Source organism: Bos grunniens, chromosome X, assembly GCF_055505025.1.
Source record: "Bos grunniens cultivar Pamir isolate PY7600 chromosome X, Bosgru_T2T1.0, whole genome shotgun sequence".
In the NCBI taxonomy this organism is placed as follows: domain Eukaryota; kingdom Metazoa; phylum Chordata; class Mammalia; order Artiodactyla; family Bovidae; genus Bos; species Bos grunniens.
Window position 1 is genome coordinate 141,557,692 of NC_141194.1, and position 12,615 is coordinate 141,570,306.

The 12,615-nt window shown below is 42.5% G+C and overlaps 1 protein-coding gene across 3 annotated transcripts in view; it reads left to right on the plus strand.

Moving 5' to 3' along the window:
• The window catches only part of LAMP2 (lysosome associated membrane protein 2), a 35,575-nt gene that overhangs the window by 12,198 nt on the left and 10,762 nt on the right, over positions 1 to 12,615 (plus strand). For all 3 annotated transcript variants that reach the window (XM_086389702.1, XM_086389701.1, XM_086389700.1), the window contains exons 4-8: positions 4,095 to 4,253; positions 5,164 to 5,330; positions 6,663 to 6,785; positions 10,898 to 10,961; positions 11,367 to 11,531. In XM_086389702.1, coding sequence (XP_086245828.1) covers positions 4,095 to 4,253; positions 5,164 to 5,330; positions 6,663 to 6,785; positions 10,898 to 10,961; positions 11,367 to 11,531 — 678 coding nt within the window. The remainder of the gene's footprint in view (positions 1 to 4,094; positions 4,254 to 5,163; positions 5,331 to 6,662; positions 6,786 to 10,897; positions 10,962 to 11,366; positions 11,532 to 12,615) is intronic.

The following is a 12,615-nucleotide window of genomic DNA, read 5'->3' on the forward strand; positions in this document are numbered from 1 at the left end:
ACTGAGATTGGGATATTAACATGGTGTTCCTAGTAGCTTAGCATTTCTCACAGGTAGTATTTCATTCTGACCCCAGAAACACAAGTAGATGGGCTTCAGTTGCCTGGTCTGGGGGATGAGTAATTCATTTGGATTTATGGAGTATCAAAAGATTATATTTTTAAAGACCCAGAAGTGAGTGAGCTCTTGTAAAACATGGGCAGTATCACTAACTGAGACTCAGAAATCAAATCCTAGTTTTTTTTTTGTTTTTTTTTTGTTTTTTACTGATCTCTTAGTTTGAGAGGATAAATGAAGCAAGTTTGTTATTGGATATTTTGTATATTTAGCTTTCTGCTGTATATTGTCTTTCAGAACTAGGATTAGGATTTGGCCCTAACTTTCAAGGAGCTTAAGAACTAGTTGGAGAGACAAAGTGAGTGAAGTTGTTTTCCCAAGTATACATGGAAAAATTGGAAAGAACATTGAGATCTGTGTGGTTTTGTTATTGTTTGTGTTTTTGGGGTGGAGGGTTCATAAATCTTTTCTGACTTCTCAACGTACAGACTGAACTTTACCTATGGTACATAGTCCCTGAGCTAATCAGTGGATACCTGTGGACAAGAGGGCCTGATGACAAGCAGAGGATGTCATGCATTGGAGGAGTGAGAAAGCTTGGTGTAGAGGAGGAGGGCCTGAGCTGAAACTTCGCCTAATGGTAGATTTTGAGTAAGCGGAGAATTTTGAGCAGAGTATTTCCAGCAGGGGCAAGCACAGTATGTGCAGTAGTGTTTGGAGAGCCGCCCAGTTAAATAGAGGCTGTACATAGTAGAAGGAAAATCATGTTGGCCAGGTGCAGTGAGTCTAAATTAATAGGGGGCTTTGGAAGCCAAGGAACTGCTTTTAGCTTGATGGGGTAGGCACTGGGGAACCATTTTAGATTTTTAAGCAGGAGAATGATGTAACAAAAGTAAGAGACAGTAGTTTATAAAGAATGTTCTACAGGATTAATCGGGAAGTGAGGAGACTACAGGCAGAGATACTAGCTTAAGAGACTGTTACAGAGCTCAACGGATGATGTAATAAGTACCTGGACCAAGGTGGGGTGGCAGTAAAAGCTGCTGCTGCTGCTGCTAAGTCGCTTCAATCGTGTCCGACTCTGTGTGACTCCATAGATGGCAGCCACCAGGCTCCCCCGTCCCTGGGATTCTCAAGGCAAGAACACTGGAGTGGGTTGCCATTTCATTCTCCAATGCATGAAAGTGAAAAGTGAAGGTGAAGTCGCTCAGTCGTGTCTGACTCTTAGTGACCCCATGGACTGCAGCCTACTAGGCTCCTCTGTCCATGGGATTTTCCAGGCAAGAGTACTGGAGTGGGGTGCCATTGCCTTCTCCGGCAGTAAAAGCAGATGGGGGTTAATCTGACAGATTTAGTGGGAAGACTGTGGACTTTGAAACGTTAACACCGATCTCTCTCCCCATTCATTTATTTATTTATTTTTGGCCGTGGGCCTCCCAGGTGGCTCAGATGGTAAAGAATCCTCCTGCCAAGTGGGAGATGTGGGTTCAAGCCTTGGATCAGGAAGATCCCCTGGAGAAGAGAATGGTTACCCACTCCTGTATTCTTGCCTGGGAAATCCCATGGACAGAAGAGCCTGGCGGGACACAGTCCATGAGGTTGCAAAGAGTGGGACGTGACTGAGCTACTAAACAGCATCAACAACATTTTTTTTTGCTGTACTGAAACTATTTGAAACTATTTGAGATTTTAAATGACTCCCTTAAACAAACTGTTGATAGTTTTTTGAAATAATTTAGCATCCTATTTTTAGGCATCTGGTAATTGAAGTGACTTTGAAGTTGTTTATTGTTTTTGGCTGTGCCACAGTTTCTCGGAGTTTAGTTCCCAACCAGCAATTAAACCCGCATCCTTGGCAGTGAAAGACCGGAGTCCTAACCACAGGGAATTACCTCCTGCTGTTTCCTTTAAATTTTTCTTTTTCATGATTAAAATACAGTGTACTCTGCTCAGTGTTATGTGCCAACTTGGATGGGAGGTTGGGGGGAGAATGTGCTTTGCCGCCCAGTCGTGTCTGACTCTCTGCAACCCCATGGACTGTAACCCGCCAGGCTCCTCTGTCCATGGGGATTCTCCAGGCAAGAATACTGGAGTGGGTTGCCACACTTTCCTCCAGGGATCTTCCGAGCCCAGGGATCGAACCCAGGTCTCCCTCATTGCAGGCAGATTCTGTACTGTCTAAGCCACAATGTATATGTATGGCTAAGTCCCTTCACTTAATCAGCTATACCCCAATACAAAATGTATTTGGTGTTAAATAAATGAAGAATTTTTTAAAATTACAGTGTAGAAATAGAAAAGTACAGGAAATAACAGAACCACACATAAACCCATTACCCAGAACTAATGTCGTTTTTTCCATATTTGCCTCATTGTTTTATTTCAAGAAATAAAAAACCTTACCAGGTAGTCTAGAGGTTTCCTTTGTACCCAGTCCTCAGAGCCATTTTCCTCCCTGCCTCCCAAGAGGGGATCACTCTTGGGAGTTAGGAGTGTAGCCTTCCTGTCTATATGTTTGTATTTGACTAATATATATGTCAATATGTGTTCAGACACAATGCATCATTTTAAAAATGACAGTTTTATAACGTAACTCCGGTGTGTCTATGACTTGTTTTTGCACTCATTTGTATTTTGAGGTCTGTCTATGTACAGCCAGTTCAGACATCTGTTCACTTAGTTAACAGTGAAAACTGGTTTTGGAGGAAACTGTTCTGGTTCATTGGTTTAAATTTTTTTTCCCTTTGGCATTTCACTATAGGCATTATAATAACTGCACAGAAAGGCGGTAACTTGTTGCTTTCATATTGTGAGATTTTCCTAAATGGAATAGTCTCTAAATTCTATCCAGGAAGAGGTTTCAAAAACTCATTTTAGTTACTTTCACTTACTTTGGCATTGTAGCACAAAAATAATCCTTGATTATTCCATCTCTCTTGTTTGTTTTGTCGCTAAGTCATGTTGCTTCTACCTTAGATAAGTGTTTGCAATTTGCCTCTCTGTTCTCTTCTTGGGCTTCCCTGGTGGCTCTGTGTGGTAATGAACCCGCCTGCCAGTGCAAGAGATGTGGGTTCAATCCCTGGGTCGGGAAGATCCCCTGGAGGAGGAAATGGCAACTCAGTCCAGAATTCTTGGCTGGGAAATCCCATGGACAGAAGGAACTGGCAGGCTACAGTCCGTGGAGTCACAAAGAGTCAGCCGTGACTGAGCGCGCACGCATGCTGTCTTCTTACTGCCCCTCACTGTCTTGGTTTAGGCAACTCCTCCTCATCTCCCCTGCTTTTTTATACTTTTCTTTCTTTATTTATTTTTGTGCTGGATCTTTGTTGCTTTCAGGTTTTCCTCTAGTTGTGGTGACCAGTTGGCTTCTCTCTAGTGTGCCGGCTTCTCATTGAGGTGGTTTCTTGTTGTGGAGCATGGATGGTAGGGCGCATGGGCTTCAGTAGTTGTAGCACATGGGCTCTGGAGCACAGGCTCGATAACTGTGGGCTTAGTTGCTCTGCGGCATATGGGATCTTCCCAGATTAGGGATCAAGTCCAGTTCTGCTGCATTGGCAGGTGGGTTCTTTACCACTGAGCCACCAGGGAAGCCCTCATCTTTCCTCTTAACCAGGTCATTAGCGTACTAGCTAGTTTACCTCTTAAATGACTTTGCTTAAAAAGTTTTCTGCTCTGCCTGACGTCTACAGTTTTGCTGTCTTCCTTAAATGACATGTTTGTTATTTCCAGCTTTAAAAACTGAAACTTACCTTCTATTGCTAACAAAACAATGCCCAACCTGTCCTTAGGTCATAGAATATGCTGCAAAGTGTGACCACCTGCAACTTATCTTTCCTTCCTAATTCCATCACCTCTTTCCTCTTAACCCCTTGTGTTTTAGCCACAGTGAATTTGTCAGTCCCTGAACAGGCCTTGTCTGTTGTCACTTCAGGAGTGGGGTGGGGCATGCACACAGAAAAGGTGAAACTCTATGTATTTATATGATCACTTTCCTCCTACCTTCTTGGAAATAGCTGTTGTTAAATCTTGTCTTACAGAAGTTTTTACTGTTAATAACCGTGTGGCACTCAAGATTCCATTGAATGACATCTTTAGATGCAATAGTTTGTCAACCTTAGAAAACCGTGACGTTGTCCAGCACTATTGGGACGTTCATGTACAAGCTTTTGTCCAGAATGGCACAGTGAGCACAACAGGTAAGACGTTTCTGTACTTGGGTCCTGACTTAAGATGACAGTATACCAAGAAGCTTTAGTTGAAGTACCGTCTGAAGCATTTATATGTTAAGACTGACAGCTACATTGTACTGTAAAGTTTTTATAAATAACAGCAATCCTGATTCTGGTAGAACTTGCACTTACAGGTTTCTGATGGACATGTGGCGGAATGATCTTCTGAAATACCTACCTCTAGTGCTCCCCGTGGATAAAACCTAATCTTGGTTGGAACAAATCCTCAAATAGCATTTGATCCTCAGCTTTTAAGCTTTTGAAGATCCCAGACAAAAGCTGAGAAATTGGATTTGTGTTCTAATCTTGACTTTTATAAATTGATTTGGTAACTTTTATATGACTTTATTGGAAATACATTAATTTCTCAGCCACCAGTTCTGGAAAACGACCAACACTTCCTGTGAAGAGGTTGAAATGCCTATGATTTGCTGTAGGGGCAACACAGAGAAAAGGTTCATTTGTATTTAAATCCTTCAGTAATTTTTAAACTTTTTTTTTAGTTAACACTTTTTTTTTTTTTTTAATGTAGGGGTGAACTGTTTTCAAACTTAAATCTCTGATTTTCATCTCAGAAGCAGGTGATAATTTGGGGGGAACAAAGTGTATAAAAAGATGAGTGTGTGGCCACATGTGAGTAGATAAAGCATTTGGATGTGTCTGGAGCCCATGTGCTGTGTCATAACTTTTTTAAGATTGTCTGCATATGAAGCAGCAGTTTGAGGACCTCTGCCTCATTTAGTTTAAAATACTAATAATACTTTCAAGACATTCCCTATCCCAAATATAATCCTTTTGGACTTCTGTTTTGAGAAGTATGTTGCTCTTCCCTGACCTCATGAATTAAACAGTTTATTTTGTCCTTTGTATGTCTTAGAGTTTTTGTGTGATAAAGATAAAACTGTAACCACTGCCGTGCCCATCGTTCCCACCACGCTGCCATCTCCAACAAAACCAGTGGTCGGATCCTATTCAGTTGTAAATAGCAATGGTACCTGTCTTCTGGCTACCATGGGGCTGCAGCTGAACATTACTCAGGATAAGGTATAGTTGCCTGTTTTTATTGATACGTTCTTTTCTGTATCTCCTTTCCAATGTAGTGGGTCCAGCCTTCAGCCCAAGAGTAGTGTAATAGACTGATGCAGTTTTAAATACTGATCTGATGTTGTCTTGTAGAGTTGTAACTAATTTGAGTTAATACAACCGTAAAGAGTTAATGTCACTGTCAAAGGATTGTCTTGGCCAGCAGGAAACCTATTAGTTTAAGGAACTCCTTGGGGTGTAGATTCTTTTCCCGTCAGCAGGTCACAATATGAGCAGTTTTTTTTTTTTCTTTAAGAGTAGTCTTTTTTAAAATGTTTATTTATTTTTACTTATTCTTCTCTGTGCTGGGTCTTCATTGCTTTGGGTGCGCTTTCTCTAGTTGCGGTGAGTGGGGGCTACTCATCGTTACTGTGCACAGGCTTCTCAGTGTGGTGGCTTCTCCGTTGTGGAGCACGGGTTCTAGGCACATGGGCCTCAGTAGTTGCTACTCTCCAGCTCTAGAGCCTGGGCTCAGTGGTTGTGGCATACGGGCTTATTTGCTCTGTGGCATGTGGGATCTTCCTGGACCAGGGATGGAACCTGAGTCCCCTGCATTGGCAGGCAGATTCTTATTCACTGCACCACGAGGGAAGTCCAAGCAGTTGATCTTTGTTTCAGTTAGTTTAAAGTACAACTCCTTCACACTTTTATGTGAGGGCTTACCTGGTGGCTCAGATGGTAAAAAAATCTGCCTGCAGTGCAGGAGACCCTGGCTTGATCCTGGGTCAGGAAGATCCCCTGGAGAAGGGAATAGCAACCCATTCCAGTATTCGTGCCTAGAGAATTCTGTGGTCAGACCATGGGGTTGCAAAGAGTCGGACACAACTGAGCGACTAACACTGTAAACTTGGAACAGTGCAACTGTTTCTCCAGCTGTTTGATGATTTGAATGGTATAGGTAGGTAAATACAGAAAGGAGTACCTGATGGCACTTCTGCTTGCAAAGCTCTGTTGGGCCTACAGAGGGCGTTCTGGCAAACCGATCCCGTTTCCAGTGTCTTAGGACTTAAACAAGCTAGACAAATGGCTCTTGTGCACCATAAAAAATGTCTTTTCATTTGGCTCATTGTTTGAGGAAGCTTCCCTCTTGTCTTCCTTTTTTTTTTTTTAAGTCTGCTGAGTTACAGCTTGAGGGGCTTGTGCCAGCTTTGAAAGTAAGACATCATACATTTAAGTATCCAGGAGACAAAAGGAGTTTTTGTTCTCCATGAACTTGATCTTATTGGAATATAAGGTTTTGCTATAGATTTTTATGGTTAATCTATGCCTTTCTCCGCTCCTCTTCCCCTAAAGGTTGCTTCAGTTTTTAATATCAATCCCAACACAACCAATGCTACTGGCAGCTGCCAACCTCAAACTGCTCTGCTCAGGCTGAGCAGCAGCAACATCAAGTATCTCGACTTTGTCTTTGCTGTGGTGAGTAACTGGTTCATCAAGAATTAGGATCATTCTCTCAGAAACACATCTGAAAGTCTCTGTGTGAATGGGTGTGTTATGTTTATGTGTTGAGGGGGATAATTATCTCTCTTTTCCATTTCAACACTACTTAATTACACAGTGTAGTCCATTGATTCCTGTTAATTCTGCAGGGTCACTTCCATGTTCTGTGGACTGGGCTCATTCTCCTCTTCTGCTGTTATATAGACCTTAGGGTAGGAGTAAAAATTAACCCATATCAAAAAAAAATCTAATTTGTACAAATAGATATATGTAATAATAAAGTCTATTTATAAAAGACAAAGTACTTTCCATAGTTTTTTTCCATTATTGGTTAGAAAATTCTCCTGTTTATCTATTATAATATTTAGGCTTTTTCAGGGTTATACTACTTGTCAGAGTACCAGTAATGATGATAGCTAACACTTACTGAGTACTCAGTGAGTCCAAGGCTCTGCATGTACTGCGTCAGGATAGTTTACAATGGTGGCGTCCAGGTTTTCTTTGTTCATGGTCCTATCAAAGGCTGGACCCTAAACAGGAGTTTTCATGCATGTTCGACTTCTAGCTAGCAGAAATTAATCATTGGGGACCTTCATTTCCACCTTCTCAGAAGCAGTTGTTATCCTCGTAATTTTTTGAAGGGTGTGTGTGTGTGCGTGCATGTGCGTGCACAGGTTACGACAAATTGGAATGGGGAAGTGGGGCTAGCTACCCATGAGGGAACTTGTTGACCCACCAAAAGTTAATATATAAGTGGCTAAAAACAGTTGTGCTTTTAAATCAGATTACTCATATCTAGGGATGGGGAAATAGCTTCAACATCTGATATATGAGAAGTTAGGTATGCCTTTGTTTCTTGTCTAAACTTGGTATTTTGAGTATAAAGCCTTTTTCCTCTATGGAAAGTAAGTGGAGTAATTAATGATTATATTTTAGAAAGATTTATAAAAATCTTTTTCCAATATGTAAATAATTTCTCCATTACAGTACACATATGACCAGTGAACTGCTATTAAGAATGTATAGTTAAGCTTGTCATCTTCAATGTGGTAGAGCAAGCTTCCCAAGTTAACCTCATAGAGATTATATTCTAGTCAGTAAAAATGAAGGAAGCAATATTTTAGATTCATTCCTTTTTGAGTGATTAAGCTTGATCTTTCTAGCTGAGGTAGGATCCTAAAGGGAACATGGTTTTTTCTGACTCTCATGGGGAAATATGTAATACTTAATTCCAGAAGACTATTCTAAAATGTAGTTCAAAATAGTGACATTTTAACCCTGCTACAGGCACTTTGAAAAGTCTAGAAATACCTACAGTGTCACCAGAGTTCAGTGGGGCCCATCTCACCTTCAATCTTATCATGGCAGTTGCTTCTCAGGATAATTGAATTCAGTGTATGTACAGGATGCTTTTTATAGTGTTCATGAGGTTCTAATGGCAAGTATACTGGGGTGGTTTGCCATTTACTCCTCCAGTGGATCACATTTTGTCAGAACTCTCCTATGACCCATCTGTCTTGGATGGCCTTACACAGCAAGGCTCGTAGCTTAATTGAGTTACCCAAGCCACTCGCCATGGCAAGGTGTGTGTTCCGCCCCCCCATTGGAAAAGACCTGATGCTGGGAAAGATTGAGGGCAAAAGGAAAAGAGGGTGTCAGAGGATGAGATGGCTGGATGGCATCACTATTGCAATGGAGATGAACTTGGGCGAACTCCAGGAGGTGGTGAGGGACAGGGAGGCCTGACATGCTGCAGTCCACAGGATCGTGAGGAGTTGGACACGACTGGGTGACTGAACAACAACACAGGATGCTATGGTGGGATACAAAGAAGAAGGCCTATATTCTTAAGATGCCCATGATTTATTGGTCAAGGTGTGTGCGTGCATGCGCTCAGTTGTATCCAACTTTTGTGACCGCATGAACTGTAGCCCACCAGTCTCCTCTGTCCATGGAATTTTCCAGGCAAGAGAACTGGAGCAAGTTGCTGTTTCCTTCTCCACGGGATCTTCCTGACTCAGGGATCGAGCCTGCATCTCCTGCGTTGGCAGGCGGATTCTTTACCACTGAGCCACTGGGGAAGCCCCCAAGTGATAAAGATAGCAGTGTACAAATAACCACCACTTTTATGGAAGGCCTTGAATGCCATGCTGGCTTTTGGATTTGATTCTGTGGAAAAGTAGACTGTGCTGTAGGAGGTGCATTCAAAGTGGGGTGAGTGTTAGACCAGAGGAAAGTACAAAGTGCTATGGGAGTAAAGGAGGGCTTCCCAGGTGATTCAGTGGTAAAGAATCTGCCTGCAATTGCAGGAGACACAAGAGTCCCAGGTTCGATCCTTGGATCAGGAAGGTCCTCTGGAGAAGGGAGTGGCTGCTTCCAATATTCTTGCGTAGAGAGTTCCATGGACAGAGGAACCTGGCGCCCTACAGTCCATGGGGTCACAAAGAGTCAGACATGACTGAGTGCCCCAACACAACAACGGAAGTATAGAGGAGGGAGCCATTAGTTCCGGAGGGCTTTACAGAAGAGAGGGCCTAAAAGCTGGACATTCAAGAATGGGTCAGATGTGTACACATGCAGTATAAGAGGAGTAAGTGAAAAAGTACAGAATACCCCTGGATAAAGGAGCACAATCAAGACCAGGTGGAAAATGAGGCATGGAGCGTGTTCAGTGAATGATAAGTTTGGAAGAGTGTTTGGGACAAATTGTGGAGAGCCTTGAATGGCAAACCAAGGAGAGATGGGGTGGCATTGTCAAGACTTCTGTGTGCTTTCTCCTGAAGTTCTCTTAGTCTGCCCCCTTGTTTTCATTCCCTACCGATTCCGGCCTCCATTACTGCTTACCTCCTAACTAGTTTCAGACCACCTCCTAACTAGTCCCCCCCTTCTCCTCCCCTCCCCTAATGTACTTCGGCATCAGCTGAATCTTCTTGAAGCTCAGCTCTTTCTCAGAAACTGCAGTAGTTCTGTTTTGCCAACAAGAAAACATCTAAATTCCATGCCTGGGGCAGCTCAAGCCTCCTCTCCCCGCTGTGCAAAGTAACCTGCATATCCAGCTCTATGATTCCTTCTTTCCCTTGTTGTGAATCTTATGCTTCCGTCACCATGTTCCCTGTGCACATCCACTGTGGTAGGAGAGTGGCCAAGGAACCAACCCTCAGGCTCCACAGCCAGACTCCCTGGCGTCAAATCCCAGCTAACTCTGTAGCCTTGTGGAAGTTGCTCAACACCCTCCATGGATCAGTTATCCCATCTCAAAATGGGGTGTTGTAATTCTTCCATGAAGCCTCCTGGGTAAAGTTTTAGGAACAGTGCTTGGCACTTAAAGTTTTCAGATGCCAGTGTGCTTGCGGTAATGCTCATTTCTGACTTCTTTACTCAGGCTCTTCCCTTCTTGAATACTCATTTGTGCTTCTTTCCTAATTGAATCCTACCCCATTCAGATGGCCTGCCCCTAACCTTCTGTTGCCTTTGCTCCTTCCCTAGTTGGAATTTCTCTCCTTTTATTCATAATTTATCACTTTCTTTTTTGTAGTATGGTTATTTATTTTTCTTTGTCTTCTCTGGCAGAGTGTAAACACAATGTGGGCAGGATCCAAATGTGTCCATTTTGCTGGCTCCCTGGAACACTTTGATGTGTTACCTTGTACATAGTAAGCGGTGAAGTAATTAGAAGGATCCTTTGATCAGATTAATGCTTCAGAAAGAAAACAGCATTGGAGGAAAAACAGAGCTGGACAGGCAGAAAGGCAGGGAGCCCTGTGAAGAGGCTGTTGTGATCCAGGCTAGAGGTGGTAAGGGCTTGGAAAGTGACAGATCAGAACGGAGGGAGTGAATTGCTGAGTGTCTGGGAACCAGGTGAGCACATCATCTCTGGTCCCAAAGTTGGAAACAAAAATGAAGAGGAAAAGGGTTTCAGTCACATTTTGAGTCTCTTGACTTATTTGCAATTTGTGCTACTGAACCAGGTCTAATCCCTGGTTGGATCTTCTGGGTAATAGTGTTAGATTGCTCTTCTTCCGTAGATGTTAACTGTGTCTGTAAACAGCTGTGATGCGTTGACTAACTGGATGCTTTTTTTCACACAGAAAAATGAAAACCGATTCTATCTGAAGGAGGTGAATGTCAGCATGATTTTGGTTAATGGCTCTGGTAAGCAAAACATTGGCCTGGGGGGTGGGGAAGAATATAGGTTTCACTGAAAGAATACAAACCATAATTAATGACAAGCGCCTTATTTTATGGAACAGAAGATTCTATGTCAAAATTGGGCTTTGACCGTAACTTAGAACCGGTTTTATCTTTTGCAATATCTTGTATTTTCAAAGCATAGTGAATAATAGTTAAGAATGTGACTGGGTTTTAGACTGTCGCAACATCCAAAGAGAGATAGGGAACCTAGTTAGTGATCTTAATAATGGCTTTTTGTGGGCAGACCCTGTACCCTGAGCTCTCCCGTATTTCACAGAAAATTCCTCAGGATTGTCTTCCCCCTCCCCCCTTTTTAAAAAATATTGACAGGATAAGAAGTTACTAACATTTTTTTTTCCTTTAAAGTTTACAGCATTTCAAATACCAATCTCAGCTACTGGGATGCTCCCCTGGGAAGTTCTTATATGTGCAACAAAGAGCAGACCGTTTCCGTGTCTGGAGCATTTCAGATAAATACCTTTGATCTAAGGGTTCAGCCTTTCAGTGTGACAGAAGGAAAGTATTCTACTGGTAAGAGTCAAGCAAGTTTTATTAATAATTTATGCTCATAGGTTGACTGCTAGGTGGCTTTTATTTTGAGTTGTGGAAATTTAAGCCCTGGAATAGAGAAATAGGAATTCACCTCTCGACTCTTGTAGCCCTTGAGCAAGTAGTATGACTGTATTAGCTAATCATTTTGCTCAAATTAGGTGTGTTTTGTAATCTCAAAACCATTTGCAGCAAAATTCTTAAAGCTAAAAACTGATAGGTGCTTAAGTGAGCTTTACAATACTTTGGCCACCTCATGCGAAGAGTTGACTCATTGGAAAAGACTCTGATGCTGGGAGGGATTGGGGGCAGGAGGAGAAGGGGACAACAAAGGATGAGATGGCTGGATAGCATCACCGACTTGATGGACGTGAGTCTGAGTGAACTCCGGGAGTTGGTGATGGGCAGGGAGGCCTGGCATGCTGCGATTCATGGGGTCGCAAAGAGTCGGACACGACTGAGCGACTGAACTGAACTGAACATAAGACGCAGACACTCCTCCATGGGTTGTCATTTTTGGGAAGGATGGCACTGGGGAACAGCAGTTTTTGAGCATCTTGACTGCCTTCTTGGGGCCATCTTCTCACTGGAAACATTTTCATACTCAAAGCAGTTTGGTCTCATTTTATTAAGACAAAAGATTGCGGTAGGAAAGCCTCAGATGTGGCCTATGTTTTGGCCAGCTAGAATGATCTGGAGAGTTTTGAAAGCATGTGCCAGTGTGAATGAGGCTCTTTGAAGGTCTACTCAGGGCTAATGGTGGTATTTAACAGATTTTTAGTGAAAGCTTTGTGAACGGCTCATTACACTGTGTTTATACGATTATGAAAGATGCATTTGGCATTACAAGATTAAAATCTGCGTGAAGAGGGAAAAGTACATAAAATTCCTTAATTGACTCGTCTTTTAAACCCGATTATATAAAATGGATGATTTGTGGATCACAGCTCTGCTGAGCAGAGATTTGTGGATCACAGCTCTGCTGAGCAGAGCCACACCAGTCATCCCCATCCTTTTCAACAATGAATTCAGTGGTTTAGAAAGAAATGTGGAAGCTGCATCTGAA